Below are 20,266 nucleotides of genomic sequence, written 5' to 3' on the forward strand. Positions count from 1 at the left end.
TAATTTCAGATAGGAAGTAAGTTTATCCTGTTACAAGCCATTACAAGAGTTTAATGCCAGCCGCTGTGTTTGTTATGCTCTCATTTTATACACTCGCTTCTGAGGATTTGGCTCTGTTTCAGATGAGATGAAAAGATCTCTGTTATTTGGGTTACAGCAAGAGTTTCTTTTCTTGCAAAATGTACTCGCATAATTAAAAAATAATCTGTTAAAAAATAACTCTGCTGCTTATTAAGTGACTCAGAAGAAAGTTCCATAGACTTAAAGTAGATTTAACTAATTGCTTGGAGTGTTATACTCTATTTATAACCCCCACAACCCCCCAATGCTTCTGTCAAGCAGCTGGACAGAAGCATTTGTTTCCAGCCCTGTAGGTTCTGGGCTCGCTCTCTCACACCAGTCAGATTGTTGCTCAGGGCTCTTGAGTTCAGTGGTTGTAATACAGACAGAAGGTGCCAAACTGAAGTACGGTCATTACTCATCCTGCTGCATACTGAGAGCTACACAGAAAGTTACACACCAAATGCAACAAAATACCAGATATTTTAGACACCTTGATAAGTGCATTGTCTTTTTTGCAAGAAAGAGTCCTGCATTGATCAGGAAGTTTGTTAAGTAAATGCAGTTATGTTTTCTGTTGGAGGTTCCTTTCCTTGAGGCCTAGCCTTTTAAAATGGTAACCAGATAAATCTGCAGGGTCATGCAAGATTAATATGGAAATGAATTTACATTTAAATCGTTGTATCAGGGATTTTGGATGAGAGTAAGCCCCTATTCAGAGGCAAAGTCCTCAGTGCACCCAATGGTCAAAGGTTCAACTGACTGTGGTGCATTTCCTCTCCATCCACATACCCACACTTCTTTAGTGTGGGTATGCAACAGTGTTCAGAGTATGAAAGTACATAAAACAAGATCACAAATGGCAGCGTGGCAAGTCGAGGTCCAGCCTATCACGTTATTTTATAGATTGACAGAAAACTTCCCATTCATTACTGGAAAAAATGTAGTTAAATGTATCTATTTTGATACAAAAACAGCTATGTAATTTAATACCAAGAGATCTCAAGAAAACAACCATAAATGAGTAGAGATCACAGGAAAATTGAGTAAATCAAATGAATGAATAAACGTCCACTTAGGGCTTCTGTACCATATAATGGAGATATAAAGTTAAATTAAAGGACCTAAAAGTTCAAATTCACTTACAAGTTCATTTACAGAAGGATTACTTTTCCATTTACTTGAGCAAGTAAAATAATTTTAAAAAAAAATTGAAGTCTTGATGAATTGATGACTTGAGTCTTGCTTAAAACACATTCTTGCTGATAAATATTGTGTTCCGGGGGGGATGTTCATTTGTGACATCCTCATTTCATATTCTCACCAGTTGGCAAACGCCTCAGATTTGAGGTGTAATATGGGCCTGCCAAATCAGCGGTAGCTCCATTACTCATCCCCCTCTGTGCTGTCTCCTGGCTTGTGCTCCGGCGCTAATGCAGATTACAGGGATATATGAGGGCTATTTTGTTCGCTGCAGGGTGGAAACGATCACAGGCAACCCCATCCCTCTCTGATGCGCGCCTCTACATCTGTTTCCCCCCCCCCACCACGTTAGCCTATCTCGAGAATCATCAGAGGCCCCCCACCCCTACCCGCGCCCCTATCAGATCTGAGGCGGACTAATCTATCGCACATCAATTATAGATGCTATGTGTAAAAAATTGGGTCACTATATCATCAGAGCTCTGGATCCTAAGAGACACTGTTGAGTTACTGTAAGTGATTAGTGGCTTTAGTTTAAGATACAGTTTGTGTGCCTCGTGAGTGTTAAATGGTCCATTTATTATCATAAATGGACCTTACGTAAACGTAATCTGCCATTGAAGAAAAGTGTTTTTTTCCCCATTATAATAGCATGGGTTAAACCTTCATTACTGCATGCAGAAATTGTTAAAAATAAAGAAAATTCCTCACAGAAGTCCAGAGCCTTTTGGGTACTTCATAGGTGGACACACAGGTGTCAACCCTCATAATCGATAACCAATTTTTTTTCCTTCCGCTAGACAATCCAGTGTGATAAATGAGCCCGAGCTGCATTATTCTCACTCACAAATACCCCGCCACTTAAAATAATTTCCAACTAGCTGCCTGACAGAGACACAGACATATTATTCGAATATCCAGTCTTTTCTGTGACCACAACATGTCCAAAAAAACCACATTTAATCTTTATGCAAGTCTTTCCCCATGTGTTGGGTAAATAGACCATTTATCATATTATTGGGCTTTTTACTGCTTGACTGTTTGAGTGATCTGTCTCTCAAACTGCTTCTCTCCCGAGCTGCCCCATCAATCACTTTCTCTATGAAGATGTCACTGCTCATTGTTAGACTGTTATCCCAAACAGTTTCAGATGATAAATTAAAAGCTAAACTTTTATTTTAGGTTTGTAAGGACGGCTGACTCCTCTTTTTTCAAAATGTGTAGGTTCAGGATCCTCACTCGCCAGCAGCCATATGTTTAATTTAGGTTTTCCCCCAACTGTCAACAATTTTCACCTCAGCGGAGATGTTAGCAGGTGCAGCATTGTGCTCACGATTAACTTTTTATCAGGCAAAGTAAACTGCAGCAGTCATCACAAGTAGACGCTGCTCAACATGAGACTTAACTGGTGGGAGGTTAATGGCTAGTTTTTGTGGTTTGTGAGAAAAATCAACAGAAAACTTTTTAAAAGGCCATCGTGTTCTGAAATAGAGACCTCAAAAGTTATCATGAAATTGCAGTGTGTTTGTTATGAGTCAGCAAACAAAACATAATTACCCTTTATTCAATGTAAAAGCCATAAGACAAACATCTGTAACAATGGTTGAATTCTTATCACTCATATCTGAACATACCTCACGTCTTGTCTTTCTCTCTTCTTCTCTTCTATGTTTGTTGCAGGATCCTCGCTGGACTTGATGTGACTCAGGAAGTCTGAACGTTGCCTGATCTGACACAGGGTTGTCTCAAAGTGCAGACAAAAAGATCCAAAGAATCACGTTTGATCCCACACACACACACAAATGCCCTAAACGCTCGCTCATCAAGCTTTCTTCCATAAGGAATCTCTCCAATCACTTTTGTCCCTGAAAAGCCTCTGCTAAATGATCTGTCATTGACTCATCAGGGAGACTAAGGAACGAGAACGGCTAATTGTCATCATTTTGCAGGTGAGGTGACTAATAAATCTGTGATATGTAAAGCAATTAACTCATTGAAGAAGTATCCCCCCCCCCCCCCCCCCAACCAAGAAAAAGTAGAAGAAGTTCATCCTGTTAATAGTAAAGCATCAAAAGTTCGAACAGATGTAGGGTGGGTCTTGTAGTTGTGTTATCAAAGTAATATATCATTTAAAAGTGCATAAAATGCCAAGTGCTTTTAAAGCCTGAACAAAGAAAGGATTTTAGCAAAAACACAACAACTAATATCTCATATTTGCAATCTAAAACCTGCTGTCATTAATAAGTCTAAAAAAATGAAATTCCATTTCTCACAGTTTGGCATCTTGATTTGTGTGACCTGAAGGCTCCTCCCTGAAGGTGGAAGGGGTTGGGCAGGGTAGCCGGTCACTTAAGTTTGACTTCAGCAGCTTTCTGGCAAAGTAGAAAAACATCAGAGCTTTTCTCTGCTTAAATGTACAATCTAAATGTGCAGTGAGTTATTCTATCCAAACAGAGTTTTTTTCTGCTTCATTGGAACATCATGTTTGTAAGAAACTGAAGTTTGGTTCTATTATGGAATCACAATCTGCAACGTAACTATAGGTTTCATATTATTTTCATAACCTTTCACAACCTACACAAAATAGAAAACCTTTCTCTGGTTTTAAATTTGGTATTTTTTAGGATTTACAGCCATTACATGCTGCGTTCTCAATTTATAACGTTATTCTTAACACAAAAAGCCTGTTACAAGTATCTGCAACCTGAGCATGGAGATCCGACCTTTTTCACGTCTAATTAGTGAGATTAAATGTAATCTGTTACCTCACTGCTCCAACCTTCTCTCATGAGGCCTAACGCCTAAGATCTGTGAGGGTGTGCAGGTCTTTGTCAGCCCACCACCTTCCTCCTCCACCTTCCCACCCTCAGTGCACCATAGTTACATTATTAATCTTGCATAAGATCATTAGCATACAAAGCAGGAAACCTACCGATGGAGTCATACATATTTATCTGCCTGACTTGAGTGTCCATAAACTCACATTGTAACCCCTTTACACACAGTAGTGACTGCTTTTCGATTGCAGAAAACGTGATTTTACTCCAATTTAATCTAGACTCAAAGGGTAGATATTTATTGGTGCAACATTTTAAGAAGGACCAGCTTGTATTTGCCATAAACTACACATTAAAAAACATGTGCAGCTGCGTGTAAGACTAAAATGTGTGTGTGTTTGGAGACAGAGCAGATGGAGTTTGGTTAGGTTCATCAGAGCAGTTTGCTTCCAGCATATCAAATATTTTCTACACACAGAGGAATTTCAGAGACTGCCAATGCCTGCAATACATATTCATCTGCTGCACACAGCAGCACATAATCAAATAGAGGGAAAGACAAACAGAGAGCATGGTCTTATAAATACTTGTATCACCTGTAGGCTACCTCTGCGTTTTTGAATGACTGTGAAATCTTCTCCTTTTTCTCCCTCCTTCTTCCCCTTCCTCTGCTCCACACCTTTCTGCTCCTCACCTTTTCAGAGATCTTTTCCACCACTTTTCCTCCCTGGTGAGAACACAACCCCCTCCTTTACTTTCATGCAGCACGGGACTCCTCCGTTAATCTCCCTTCCTCCTTCCTTCTTTATCTCTACCTCCCTCCTGTGAGATTGCTGTTGTGTCTTATGGCTTTTTATTCCTACGTGATTGGTAGATGGGTTCATGTAGGAGTAGAAGCCACTAAACACACGGCGAGTGCTCAACGAGCTGGCCAACCTCCTGTGGATATGACAGCTGCCATGTTCACATCAGTGTCCTGCCCATTATCAGGAATGAGCCCACAATAGAAGAAGTACAGAGTAATCACTGCAGAGTTGGCTTCTGCTTCTTTTTAGACACGATTTTGAATGTGAAAATAACTTAATTAAATGCTTGGTTTACTTAACTGAATAATAGATTCCAGGACAAAAGAGCAGAATGGACATCATTATTGGGCAGGCAAATCCTTAATAGTGAACAAGACCTACTTTCCAAAAAGGTTTCCCACCTGCATGCAGACCGTGGTCAATTTCACACTCATTCTTTCGCTCCCCTGCCCCGGGGTCATAAGACAAAATTGGAGCTGGAAAGTTCTTAAAATAGAGCTCAAGAGGAAATGAAGTAACTTTCTGTGAAAGGTCATACATGTTGTTGAAATATGTGTAGAATCTGTACAGAGTACTGTAAGAAAAAGAGCATAACAAGAGGTGATGCACATACATTCTCAGTTACATTCTAGCTGAGTGACTATTGTACGATCAAAGCATATCTATATCTATCTATATATATATATATATATATATATATATACTGTATATTGTATCTCTACAGACACGTAAAAATTGCAAATATATCGGTATCAGATTTTTTTTTCAACCAAATATCAGTATCAGCTCCACAAATCTCATTGATTGGTTTCAATTTAGTTTTTTACAAAAATAAAAAATAAAGCTTTTTGGACAATTTTGGATTTAGAAGGACCTGATGTGTTGTGTTGTCTTTTGGTGGTGACATCACATTCATTTTATAGTTTCTCTCTTGATAGGACTGCAGAGACAAACACCAGAGAACTGAAACTCGGGTCACTGCAAGCCTCATAAATCCCTGTTCACTCGCAAATTAGGTCCGGGACATTTTGGCTGGCTCCAATTGCTTAATAATGGTAACTTTCTGCCTGAAGTGAACTTCATGTCAACCAATTAAGCAGGACATTCAAATGATCCTGCTCCTGTTGGGTCCACTTGGGCGCTCTGGGGTTTCAGTTTTAAATGTCAACCTCGTGTTTGTGTTTGCTGTAAAATAGACTGCTTGCTGTCTCCTCCCAAGCAGATGTTTAATAAAGCCTAACTGTGCTCTTGTATGAAACCAAAAACTTAACCATTAATCCCTAGATATTACAAGAATTTGACACACGCTTGCAATTGTGTGACAGTACTTCTGCAACTGATATGAAGCGGATAATTATTTAAGATTAAATTGCAATAGATACAGCCTGATAAGGTTTAATGATCAATTCAAAGCTGTAAGTTGTTGTGATCTAATAAATTCAGTGGCTGGAATGGGAAGTTTCTTTAGCTTGCGTTATGGGTTTAATTTATTTTTCAGGTTCCAACTCTTACGTACAGTAGGTTATTTTTTACTTTCTTTATAGAGACACAAGGAGGTCTAAGAGAATAGCAGAGCAGCAAAGACAATTTAGAGGAGGCTGAAAAAGGATTTGATACACGGGCCAGCGGGGGTTCATGGGAATCTAAAGGTGGGAATAAACTACCGAAGGGTTTAAATGATTAAAGAGAGCACTGGTACATGAAGGGAAAGTTGTGTTTGAATATATTACTGCTAGCCTCTATTTTACCAGAGGGTGTGGTCTTGTATTTTTCTGCGCTTCTCTATTATGAAATGTGCTGCAAACATCAAGTTTGTTTATAAAGAAACCACATTGTCTAATATACTCCTCGATAGCCATGCTTTTTTAAAAATATATATTAAGAAAGCTTGGTTTTCATGTTTCCTTTGGTTATGAAAATTAATCAAGCTGCACAAGGTCACAAAATCCTTGTAAAAAATATGAAAAGCATCAGAATAAGAGTAATGGGATTTTCATCTGACAGCTTCACTACTGCCGTGCATTTGTGTATAGTAGGGTTAGGGTGTACGAGTGTTGTGCCACTGTATCCGACCCCCCTCAGGCTACACTTTTTTCCCCTCCTGTAATAAATAATGCTCTTTTGTGTTCTCAGCTTCATTTGTTCCCCTGTTGTAACGTCTGCGCTGCTCAATAAATAATGAATCAACCTGCTGCATATCTCTTGTTTCATTTGTCTGTCAAACACTGTTTTTTCATTTATGCTTTGAATGCCACTCTCAGACACCCAAACACACAAATTCAGGTGTTAGGTTTCCAGATTTTAAAGATGTATTTTTTTGCAAAGTGGGCTGTTTAGGAGGAATCTCTCTCTATGGATCTGGTTAAAAAGAAGAAAAATGCAACACAAGGCAAGCGGTTTCTATTGCAAAAAAAGAATGGTGCGAACCGATAGAAAGCAGTAGGAAAATCATGTTTAATTATTAGTAACATAAACATAAAATAAGCTTCATTATATAGCATTGTTTGTAAAAATGTCAGTAATAAATGCAAGGTACTGTAATACCAAATTAGTGTACATACAAACTCGTGCTCATATTAGATCTGATAAAAGCTAAGAAATTGCCAGACATAACACCACAAAGGCACAATGATGATAACAAATGAATACACTTGTCACAATGGCAGACCCATGTAATCCCATAAAATAAGTCTACCAGCATGCGATCTGAAAGATTGTTTAGGGTAACTCTGATGCAGAGGATGAAATGCAGAGGCACAGCGTGAGTCTTTCACTTTCTTTTTCTCTGAGATTTTGGGCAGCACTCTCTCGCCTACACACACCAGCTGGCTGTTGTCTGGGGAAATCACCTCAGCCATCTTTTTTCTGATGAAATCAGAGGAAATCCACAAGCAGCCGAAGGCAGACCACATATCCTTTCTTTTTTTTTTAACTCTATTCAATAATTCTCAATGATGGGCCTCTCCTTTGAGCACTGGCACCACTCCTCACTCCAATTAGCGAAAGGCAAAGAGGCCCTCTTGTTTGTCGGCACGCAGGCGGTAATTGGATAATCCCTGAAATTTGGGCGAGTGCACAAAAGGGAATCTGTAATTAAACCAGAAAGTCTGTCAAATATTGACACAAATGAGTCCTGCAAAGTATAGATATAGAGGAGGAGTCAACAAAACAAGGTTGTATGAAATTCCTCAAAGTTTTATCCACAAGGGCAAAGTCTAACATTGTGGTCATAAAGTTTGACTTCTCTAATAAAAGATAACAAGTCAAATCCATCTGAATATTAATATGAACATTTTTCCATAATCTCTTTGTTCAATTAGCTTTAAATCCAAATTTATCTTGTCCCCTCATGTTCGTTTATGTCTTCCTTCCTAGGCTCCATGGATTTACCTTTTTTACTTAGTGAGGGAGGGTCAGATTACAGACAAATCCACTAGGTTGGGATGTTTCATGGTAAAAACTTTTCAAATGATTTTATTGATAAGACAAAAGACACAGCTCTACCTAGAAAATGAGCCAATAGAAATTTACAAACACTAGTGCAGTGCCATGTTTTAAGTATAAAGTGCATTTGCAGTAATGATCATGGTAATATGTAGTACACTGAGTACCCAGATGGTTTGCTAATTAAGGAAAGTATGAAAAGCTCGACCCTTCATACCTTCAATGGTTGCAATTTTGCAGAGGACTTTGAGCTGGCGCACAAAGTTGAAATGAGGATAAACAACACAAAGTAAAAGTTACAGCATGTTGAATGTATTCATGAATTTCATCAATAAGGCTCTGCATGGTTGCCATTCACAAATAAATATTATAAATCTTAAAATAAAAGCCTTTCTGGTGTTGCCACATTTTTTTTTTATGAATAAAGGCAGTTGTCAGTTAGAGGCCCCCATGCATTGAGTGTTGATTAGTTTGCTCACAGTGCAGCAGGTTGGTATGGAAAGCTGTCTTACAAAGTAAGATGAATCGATATCCTTATTTTAATTTTTTAGCACGTTAAAATATTATTTCCATTGTATATTTAGGATCTGATATTCTTTCCCATCATTGAGTTGAGTTTGAAAAAAATTGAAGGCTTGTCTTATATTGACGTCGTATATTGATTTAAGGCAGGGTCCTTTTATAGACTGAAGTAAATAAAAGACTGGGCTTTTAATTGAAGTTCTTATGCAGTTCAGAAGGTGTCCATAATTTGAGCGAATGTGTGTGTGTACACTGAGGCAATCGAAATATTCAAATTACAGACAGTCTTGTCAAAGTCTTGTGGCGACCCATAATCAGAGTCATGTTGGCATAGCCCTGGATCCTGAAGAGCACAAAAACTTTGTTTTTGCTAACTTCAGATGCCGTTCAGAAGCCGACATGGCATTTCAGAAAAGATCTCTGCACACAGTGTGACCTGTAGATGTCCCATTGTTACACCAGTTTGCTGACTTACACAGATTTTTCTCAACATCTCACTAAAAACCATCACAATGAGACGTCTCCTCTCACAGAGTCCACTTAATGAGAGTGTAGCGTCAGCTTTCTGGCTGCAATTACGGTGCTTAGGACTCTTTAATGATATGTTAATGGCTTGGCTGTATTACCTCTCAGCTGCCCAAACAACATTAAATACCCTGCGGCTGATTAATCCGGCATCCACAAAAACACCCAATTAGAAGGAAAATGTTTGAACCAAGTTCTGCCAACGATTTAAGAGCAAAATAGACATGCAATAAAAGAAACACCACATAGCATTCTCCTCAGATCCAAATAAATGCAGATCGTAGCCAAAGCTTTATTTTCAGATTTACACTAAAAAAGAAGAATATTTATTATGCTTCAGAGAGAAGGATGGTGATTTTACACCATAGAGAACTCAAAATTATATATCTCATAAATTCGTGTGATATCTTGTGGATATAGTAAGTTTAAGAAAGAAAGGTCCTGTATTTCACTTTGCTGCTGAAATGCTGAATAGTTTTTCTTGTCTTAGGGGTAAAGGAGATGAGAAGTGTTATGGAAAATTTTACTCCATGTGTACTATATGTGTTGTACGAAGGTCTCATAGAATCTGTCATATAAAATGTATCTGAAATACTACATGCACAGCATATTGGGTGTTTTGTTTCCCATCATTTTGTTCCCTTTATTCTGTTTCTCACACTCTCTACATGTGGGAAGAGTCACCCAGGCTCTTTCTCACTGGACTCCATCTCCTTCTCAGCCTTGGGAGATGGTAAATAGTCATGTAGTCTCTTTTCTCACACTAGGGGATAGATTGTGCCCTGCCAGGTGGGCAGTGGCTCTATGTGGCGTGATGGGGAAGTGCTCTGTGTAATGTGATGGAAATGTATAAGTTTTCATGTTTGCCTTTTCTCGGGGCCTCTTTCTCTCCTCACCGTGTGAGAGAGGGGTCTTCAAACGCTTATCTTGCCTTCGAATAAATGTTCATTGAGACCAGATCGATCTTGGGGTTCCTTTTTGAATAGATCTTCTCACTCTTTATTTTCACTCTTTGGTAATGGAAAAAATTCCACAACAGAAGCAATGAAACATGATGGTTTGTAAACTATGTCAGTTTGGTCTCATGTCGCTGTGTGAATTCAAATTATGGTTAAATGTGTGTGGGTTTTTTCCAGAATTAAGAGACTTGGTTTTTTTAGCTCATTTGTTTGCTGTTTTTGCAATGTTATCTTCTCATAATTGTTTTAAGTGATGCTAAGTTGATCTTAGAAGTCGAAAATTCCGACTTCCCAGTAGGAAGTGACAATTGGAATGCCCCCTAAAGTTGGAATTCCATCTCGGAAACTCGAAAAAAAATAGTAGCCCGACATGGCTGCTAGGTGCATCAACCATATCGTGAAAGCTGTAAATCTAGTATTAGCCACTTATTGCTGTTTTTGTGTGATTAAATCAAGAACACCGATAGTATTGTGAAAGTTCTATCTGTTGTCATTTTATTTTCGTGCACAAGCTCTCATGTAGTGTGTTGTTATCGGCTGGTGTTAGCTAACAAAACAAAGGTACTTCTGGAGGTGTCCACCAGTTGCAAGGTGTTTTACACATTTTACACTGTTTGCAGTATTCTATTCTATATTTTTTACTTTCAATAATTCCTTTTTATCTTTTACATTATATTCTATTATACTCTATATATGTGTATTACTAAATTGAGTGTTTATTGTTATTGCATGGCCTTGCAGAACAGTCTTAATATTTCACTGTACATTTGTATTAGTATGTGACAAATAAAAATCTTGAATCTTGATTTTTTTTTTTTTTTTGCGAGTATAGGCACAAAGAAAACACCTCGGTATGATAAATACTCCTACTTCACCATTGCCAGAAGCATTTTGATTTAATTTGATCCACCATATTTGCACAGCTGCCATTTTCCTCCCAAATGGTAAATAAATTCATTTCATTTAAGCTAAAATAATGTTTGATAGTCATATTTTAGTCATGCCCTGAGAGGAAATGCGTCAAAGTACCGTTGCTTTTGTTTATTATATGATGCGTTGTGAAATTTTAGGATTGATGAGATTATCTGTTGTGAAATTTTAGGATTAATTATGTGTTGTGAACGCATTAAAAAGTCACTAACATAGTTAATAAAGACAACAAGCTGCACATTCATTTACTGACTTTCTATTTTATATCTCAGCCAGTCTCAGGCTCTGATCCTGAAGCCAGAAACACTTTGTTGCAGACTGACTTCAGAGAAGTTAGTTACTTTGCTCAAGGGCACAGTTCCAAATCACACAGCTGTTGCTGTGAACACTTGGTGTTAACCTGTAACCTTTTAGTTACATAATGCTTTGTCTAACCAGCAGGCGGCTCTGCATACTCACTGCTGCACTGTCTGCATCAAAGTCAGACTATTCAAAGCTGTAAAAACATGCACTAATAAATTACAGTTTTTGGTTGTTCTTGATTGTAAAAGGAAGATCTCAAAAGAATTCCTGACAAAAAAAACATAAAAAGCCATGATATCCTGCAGTCGCTTAAAATTTTCCCAACACTTCACAACATATTTCACTGTTTCTGTGAGTTCATTGCAAGCTTATTGACAGAAAGGACGTGAATGTCTAGCAACCACTAAATGTTAACAAATGTTAACATTTGTAGATCGACGTAGACCCAGCAAGCCGGAAGTTAACTTTGGTCAGTGGAAGAAAACAGCAGGAATAAAAACAAACAAGCCCATGGAGAGAGTGCTCCACAAGATTGTTGGCGTCAGAAATAGACACACTTCTCTGTCATCCCTTTTTCTGTTGTATTTCCTGTGTCTAACCTGTTACCATAGAAATCAATGTGCTTGCAATTTGTAATGTGTACAGTCAGTCAGTTAGATCGGATTCTGATCTGATTTGGGGATTTCGACGGCAGTCTGAACAAAGCCAAGGAGCCTAAGGCTCAGGAACTCCGGACAATGGATTTCAGTGTGATTATACTTTGGACTAAATCAATTTATGTTTTATCTGTCATACTTTGTTGAGGGAAATACAGCACAAGTGCAAAAACTAAATGTTTTCACGTTTTTACGTTAAGGCCATATGATTTCATGAGACACGGCCCGGGTCATTTTGTAGGCTACTGTCGAGTAAAACTGTTAAAATGACAATAAGCAATTGATTTTTGGGGCATTTTTCAGACGTCAAAAATATACTACTGTTAATGATTGGATGTGAATTCATCAATTCCAGATGATCTTCACCCAGTAAATTTCAGATTGTGGCAATGCCAATTTCTGTCAATGAAAGGCTTAGTAAAAGTAGTAGTAATGCATGTCTGATAAAAGTGACAATTTACATGCCATCTTGTCTTTGACTAATAATTTATCCACACAGCTCTTAGTACTCGTAATAGTGCTAACAATCATCATTTCCTCCACCATGAAAGCTTCTTTCAGAGTCTAACGCAGGTCTATGCTTTTAGCTCCATCTCGTCTGTCTGTTGGAGGGGGGGGGGGGCTGCTCATCCGAGGCGAAGAGGAGAACCAAAAGGAGGCAGCTTCCTTATCAAAGGCCCCGGTGCTGAGCCGTGGTTAAAAATAGAAACCGAGGGAGATTGGCATCGATTTCTGCAGGCGTTGACGGCCCGATTGACAGCAAGCGGCGTAGCGTCGGGCATCGAGGGAATCCACCAGGCTGCCTATGATGAGATGAGATGGGGAGATAACTTCTGACAAGCCCTCCACCCGCCACCCATCTCTAATCACCTCATTGTACGCACACACACATAAACACACACACACACACAGAGTAAAAGAAAAAGTAATTACCACATGCACGCAGGCGCACAAACACACACACAAACGCACGTACACACATTTGCTGCCCCCTGAGCAAGTAATGGGACTTTGGCTGGCTGAGCATCCACCTGTCCGGTGTCTTCTGCCAAGTCAAAGCTCATGTGCTTGCACACATACAAAATACCTCTGGATGTCCCTCCACAGCAACCAGCCACTGTCTGTAAGAGTTATCTCACAAAATGATCCTCCATCAGTAGGTAGTGCCTAATATCCATGAGACGTCCCAGACCAGGAGTGTCAGTGACCTTTGTTTTTCGGCTGTAAATGAACTCCACTGAGTGGTTACGGTTATTACACTGTCTGCTTTACTGCACCTGGGTGTCAATTATGTTCACCAAGTCTAGGAAGTCAAGCAAATTTGCTGCAAATGTGGGAAATGTACAAATATTTGCTTTCTTGCTTCTGTGAGATTAAAGAATGAACATCACTTCTTTCCAACCCTATGGGTACCACATTGTATCTTTGCATTAGCTTGGAACCTTACAGTATCCTAAAGCTCTCTTATCAGTCTTCTATACCTTTCCATTCAGTACATATATGTATCAGGGAATGTCTTACATTACAAGAGTATCCAGTAAATTAAGATAGAATAAAGACTAGAGTGTGGTAACTTAATCTCATCATGTCTCACCAGTTACATATCACATTGTTTTTTAAATACAATAATCTAAACTGTGAAAAACCTTTATTGTTTACATGCTTATCTTTTGAGCCAAAGCTAGGCAAGCTGCTGTCTGTGTAGTCTTTGTGCCAGAAGAAGCTAACTGGCTTCTAGCATCAGCCTGGAAATTTAAGTTCTTTTTGTTCTTAATCTTGAGTTTTAGGGCAGCTGTGGTTCAGAGTTGCTCGTCTCTCAAGCAACTGATCGGGGATTTGAGCCTCAACTCCTGCCCTCCTGCAGCTTCATGTCCAATGTGTTTTGATGTCGCTGGTCTACATGTCTATGTTGTTCCTGACGCTTCACCGTCGACTTGTGAAGGTGAATGAATGGGATTGCTTCACTCATGGACACTTAACATGGCAACCACTGCCATCAGTGTGTGAATGGTTAGGTATGGTAGACCTGTGGTGTAAAAGTTCTTTGAGTAGTGCTATACAAACTCCAGTCCATTTACTATACATATCTTCATATCTAACAATTAGAAAGACAGCTTAGTTATTTCCCAATACTGTTAGTCAAACTTGTAAAAGGCTTGTCATCAGAGCCAGAATTTTCAAACGAGATAAGGGACTTCCGATAACCGATAAGAGACTTCTTAGCATAATAGGAGCCTGTGTTGAAAAATGTAATACCTTAACATATAAGTGCCCTAAATGTGATCAATTGTGTTGTAAAACCACCATGTGTGAGCTCAAGACCCAAACTACTTCCAGAAAAATATTAAGATGAAAGTCTACTATAGCCCAATAAGTTTAAGTATATAAACTCAAAATAGTTTCTGAATAATTAAAAATCCAACTGTATTTTTATCCCAATGGTTTAAAAAAGGCAGAGAACACAAAAAAATCTTGCATTTGAACTTGGAGGTCTTTTCATAGGGGACTTAAGGTTTTATTTAAAAATGAAATTTACAAAAGTAATACACATTTATGAAACCAAAATTTAAGAAATACAGATGCCAGTAACAAACACACAAAATCCTCTCACACAAACTATCTGTACAATGTCGATCTTAAATCACCCAATAAAAGCCCAAACACTCATCATTAAAAAAGCCAAAGTTTGACTTCCACATATAATTAGGTGATTTGCAGCAATCTGCCACAAGGACTCTGTCAATCTGTCAGTGTGATCCTCCTCCTGTTAAAGCACCTAAGAGACAATTTCTCTGGGCTCCTCCTAATTAGAAAGTCATTGAAATTTATGAGTGCCTGGTATGAATTATTGAGCTGTGTTTCCTGAGAGGGGTGCCATTGGGGCTGTTTAAGCAAGTGAGTTTCATTTAGGCCCCTTTTATAGGTCTGGTTGACCATGTTTGCCTGGAATATGGCAAGGTGTGTGTCTCCCTCTGGTGGTGGGGAAGAGACATTGTACTTTAAAATGATTAAAAATTAATTTCGGCATGAACCTATTACGTCTCCTGGGACTACAGATTATTTTCTGTATTTTTTAGTGAAAATACAGTGCTGCTTTGTGTTTGTCTTAGTTATAGGCTATTTCATTAGTACGAAGTATGGGTTGACGTTCAGCTTATCAGTCTATGACCTTGGTCTCCTTGGAGAAAGTGGCTGATACAGATGTCCGGTGATTATTGGTTTCCAGTTTGGGATGAGGGCAGAGAGAGACAGTGAGAGATAGAAGACAGAGAAAGTCAAAGTTATACATGGAAATACTGTTTCATTCAACCTCGAGCATTAAAGGAAAATTAGGCAACTACAGTCACTATAACACGCCTCTCTTTAACAAAGGGTCTATAGGTTTTTTGTCTACATTATGTTAGGCTGCGACACATCATATTTTATATTTCACATTTTCTGCTTCTATTTGGCAGGGAAAGTGATGGTGCAGTTTTATTGGAGCGGTCATCAGCTCCTCTATCATGCTCACTGCTGTCATGCACGGCATCCTTTGTTCTTTATCTCTGTGCTGTTTGCACATTTCATCATTTGTTCTGATCCATCATTTCATCAGTTTGATCTTCACCTGCTAAGGTGAGGTTTGTTTACAGGCGAGTGTGGACAGGATAGTGTCTGACTGGGCTTATGGTTTGCGCCATGTTTTTTATACAATACGGTAAATTTGTATGTTACATTTGTATAGCCTACTAACATGTCCAGGATCAAATGCTCAAACTGGCGATTGATGGAGGTGAAATAGTGCCTTTAAAAGACTTTTTTATAAAATCGTTTTTCAGAAAAAAATCTCAGTGTGCAATCACATCTCCATAGTAACAGTTAAATAATAATTACTGATCAGAGCTGCAGCAAAGTCAATGCTAACAACATTATTTAACTTACTACTAGGGTTAGCCTTTTTAGCACAAGTTGCCATTTAGTATTTTCCAGTTATTCATTTTCAAATACATATTTCAGTAATATTTGATATGGTATTTGACCTATTTAATGTCATAATTTTTACGTTTTATTTTATACTGTCATAATACAGAAGAACCAAAAAACATATATATATATATATTAGCTCAAGAATGATCACTTTGATTGGGCTTGTTTTGTAGCCCAAAATAAAATTGGTTGATATAAAGTTTATGCTTAGGTCAGGCCTTTACACAAGAGGGTACAGACTCAATATTTAAGTGAAGTAACCCTTCACTTCACTGTTCAGTGACAGTCAAAAGACATACAACTAAGACATACTGTACAAATAACACTCAAATCAGACTAATTATAATTTTATTGAGTAAAAACATGACACTTCCAAACACGGACAATAAATTATTCAAGGTTTACAAAAGAACATAAAAGAAACATGACAAAATTAATCAGAACTGTTCTCTTACAGGAGCTTTGCTAGTTCTACAGGCAATATGACTTTCAAACAAGGGAAACAATGGTAAACACATCACAGCCATATATAAGAGAGCACAAACCCATACTGATGCAATCACTCTGTAGGTGTTTTAGAAATTGTTGTGAATTTTTACATGTTTCCTTAGGTTGCTTGCTAAATTAAATCTTTTGTCACAAATAGCACATTTATATGGTTTCTCTCCCGTGTGAATTAACATATGTCTTCTTAGTCCAGAATTGTGCCTGAAACTCTTGCCACACTGGGGGCAGGAATGTGGACGCTCCCCTGTGTGACTTGTTTGATGATTTTTTAGTTTCTGGAATGTTATGAAGCCTTCTCCACATTCCTTGCAACGATATGGCCTTTCACCTGTGTGCAACCTTGTGTGGACCCGCAAAGCACCCTTGAATGTAAACGTTTTCCCACAATGACTGCAAAGGTACAGCCTCTCTCCTTTGTGCAGTCTGATGTGCTGCGTCAGACCGTACTTCTGGTCAAATTTCTTGTCACAAAATTTGCATGCATAAGGACGTTCCCCGGTGTGAAGTCGCATATGCGTTTTCAGCACTTTTGGACATGAGAGCCGTTTGCCACATTGGGAACAAACGTACGGCTTCTCGTTGGAATGAGCGTCTAGATGCGTGTCTAGACGACTCTTAGTCTGAAAAGTCATGTCGCATTTATCGCAGCGAAACACCTGAGATGGGTGTGCAACTTTTAAATGACGTCTCGCAACTTTTGGCCGATGAAAAGTTTTGTAACACACAGGACAAGTGAGATCTGCGATGTCCTTTAAAGTGGAAGCTAAGTTCAGCTTAAACCCCCCACAGCTACCACTTTCCTGGACTTCTGTAGTATTGGACACTAGTGTTGCAAGATCTTCTGAGTTCTGTGTCTTGTAAGCAACTGTTTGGGAACTTGGGAGCAAACTGTTGGCATTATCTGCAGGTAAAAACACAAAAAAAGGTGCAAAGATTAGTCTTTATTAGCATGTATCCTAGTATTTCGCTGTTCAGTTAGTCTAAAGGTCATTTTTACAGAATTCTTAAGAATGCACATCTTAAGAATTACAGTATTCAAATTTATAAGATAGCAAAATAATATTTTTTATCACAGGATCACAGGCTTTCATCTTGATATTTTTCTTGAAATACTGTGGGTTTTAAGCTCATACATGTTTTACAACAAAATTAATCAACTTCCAGCTATAACTGCCTACATCTCCAGCTACATAATTTAAGCATGCTCACCATCATCACCTGCCACCCCACCCTCTTCAGAACATGGAGAATTAGTGAGCGGTGAGAGCCCTCTGCCCTGCCACTGCGAGTTTGAAGGCTCTAGTCCAACTGAACTGTCATCAGTCTCTTCATTAGTATCTTCATCAGTGCTGTCTCCACCTTTTTCATCTGTTAAACCTTCAACGTGACATTCTGATGCCACTGATGTCTGTTTAGATGCCAGCGTGGAAAGGATAGTGTCTGACATGAAGGAGAATTCACCTAAAGCAGTAGACATTCAATTAGAGGTAGAACTTCATTTAAACAGTGTTCCTGATGAGCAAGAACAGATTTCAGCAAATCCTTTTTTTTTTTTGCGACATCACTGTAAACCTAATTCTATATTCATCAGTATTTTGTCTTACAAATGCCAAATGTAAACAGGCATTTACTTTTCGTCAACTTTTTTCGCTGCTTTTGATGCTGCAGGATCTTCTTAAGGTCATCTTGGTCACAGAAAAACTGCTCAAACCGGGAGTCACAGGGGGACAGGTCAATAAAGGAGGACACCTGTAAACATTAGACGAGAACATTGTTAAATGTGTGAAGTTTCCATTGTCAGACTTGTCTCTGGTGTTAAACTTTAGCCTTGGAGATGACTCTTGACAGTGTTGGGATTTATATTAATAATCTGTGGGCTTGAGAATACTAGGAGACAAAGTACAACGTACAATTGCTAACCTACTACTTAACAGTCAACCGAACTAACCAAAATGAAAGAATTACTTGTACAATGACTTTGTAAACGTAGCAGTCACGCACATCCAGTAAGGTGCCTGTCTCAAAGGTCAGCATTCAATGAATAAAAGAAGGAGACCGCACACTTGCTCCCATTTTTTGTGCATTTATTACGAGCACACCCGTTGTACAATGACTTTCCCATCGGTAAACAAGTGTCCTGACTTGACAATATATGTGGTCATTGCTGCTGCTGCAGCAGAGGCTTATTGTCTACACATAAGACTGGTACACCAAATCATACTTTATTTAAAACTTCACCTTTAAGTTCATTGGAACCACAGAAGCAATCATGTGTGTATAGTAGAAGACCTGTAAACCACTGCTCATCTTAAGGGGAATAGTCGTGAATTGATACAGCCTACCTTTGAAAAACTTGGGACTGGGAGGAACTCTTCCAGGCGGTAAAGGAACTCCCACACAAGGATCTGCAACACTGTGTCAAAACGGGCTCCATACAGCTCTGGAAACACCTCCTTGGAAAAGAAAAATAGTAAAAAATACAATGTAGTCAAACCTATTTTACAGAGAAACAAATTCTTTGAACAAGCTAAAATGATACTGTAAAAGTTGAAGCAGAGCTCACTTTAACAAATGTATCTTTTTCATATTCATCCTTGAGTAACATCTGAACCTGTTTTACAAATGCAGACTTTGATATCTTAACCTCTCGATCTTGACCCTGCAATAAAGCCCAGATGAGGATTAGTTTCATATATGTATCATTAATATTAGATTCATGTTTCATCTTTGTCTAATATGATTATTTATTCCATACTTTTTGATTGCAGGTCTTTTGGAAAAGGTTGAGGTGTTCCTCGATCGCGTTGCAATCAATGGGATCCGCCTTTGTTAATAATTCCACAATGATCTGAAAATCACAACGTCTTCATTAATGTGGCATATTTGCTCTTTTGTCTTTTCTTCATCGATCGCCTTATAGTCAACATCTACTCACCCGTGCTCTCAGTCCCAGGATGAGCTGAATCCTCTGCTTGTCTATCAGAAGATCTGGGACAATTTCTGTCACCAATGTAATGTATTCAGCCAGTTTGTCATACTTGTCTACATTTCGCTCCAGGGCCACCTGCCACAAACAAGCTGACATCAACCTTAGTGGAGGAATCAGGAGGTGCAGAGAGGACAGAGGGAGGTGAGGATCTAACAGAGGATCCAGACAGAGAGAAGTAAATCATTACAGAAACACTTAATTTGTTTGACAGATATGGTTAGGGGTTAATCTTTCACATAGATATTCCATGTCCCATCATTTTGGACATTTGAAGTTTTCACTATTTGTAAGCATTATTTTGGCAACATGAAGCTTGAACCCAAAATGTGTTTCCATTCAGATCTTTGCTGCTGCGGCTTCTTCTGACTTTAAAACATCTAGGTGCCTTTAAGTTAAAGAACAGTAGACTTTGTAGTGTACAACAGCTTGTCACATATCTAGCCATGTCTTACCACACAACCGAGGAAGTGGAGGATGTTAATAACAGCAAATTATTTATTTTTTTAGCCACCATGCAAAGATTATAAGTATAAGCAATAAGCATGTATAATTTTATACTGACCTCGGTATCTGGCCATTTTAGCAGTGCGTCAGTTAGCTATGATTTGCTAGATTTAGA

General features: G+C 38.6%; 1 protein-coding gene across 1 annotated transcript; it reads right to left on the bottom strand.

Annotated features, from left to right (window-relative positions):
* Positions 1 to 12,811: 12,811 nt before the first annotated feature.
* LOC306818099 (uncharacterized protein) lies at positions 12,812 to 20,266 on the bottom strand (the record flags this gene model as incomplete). Its single annotated transcript, XM_079335472.1, has 9 exons — positions 20,210 to 20,266; positions 19,594 to 19,796; positions 19,414 to 19,506; positions 19,222 to 19,317; positions 19,001 to 19,111; positions 18,290 to 18,407; positions 17,868 to 18,119; positions 17,009 to 17,559; positions 12,812 to 12,988 (listed from the first exon to the last, which is right to left on the bottom strand). The coding sequence occupies exons 1-9, from the start codon at positions 20,223 to 20,225 to the stop codon at positions 12,812 to 12,814; spliced, it is 1,617 nt and encodes a 538-aa protein (XP_079191598.1). The 5' UTR covers positions 20,226 to 20,266.

This window comes from Symphodus melops, assembly GCF_947650265.1.
Source record: "Symphodus melops genome assembly, chromosome: 22".
NCBI lineage: Eukaryota > Metazoa > Chordata > Actinopteri > Labriformes > Labridae > Symphodus > Symphodus melops.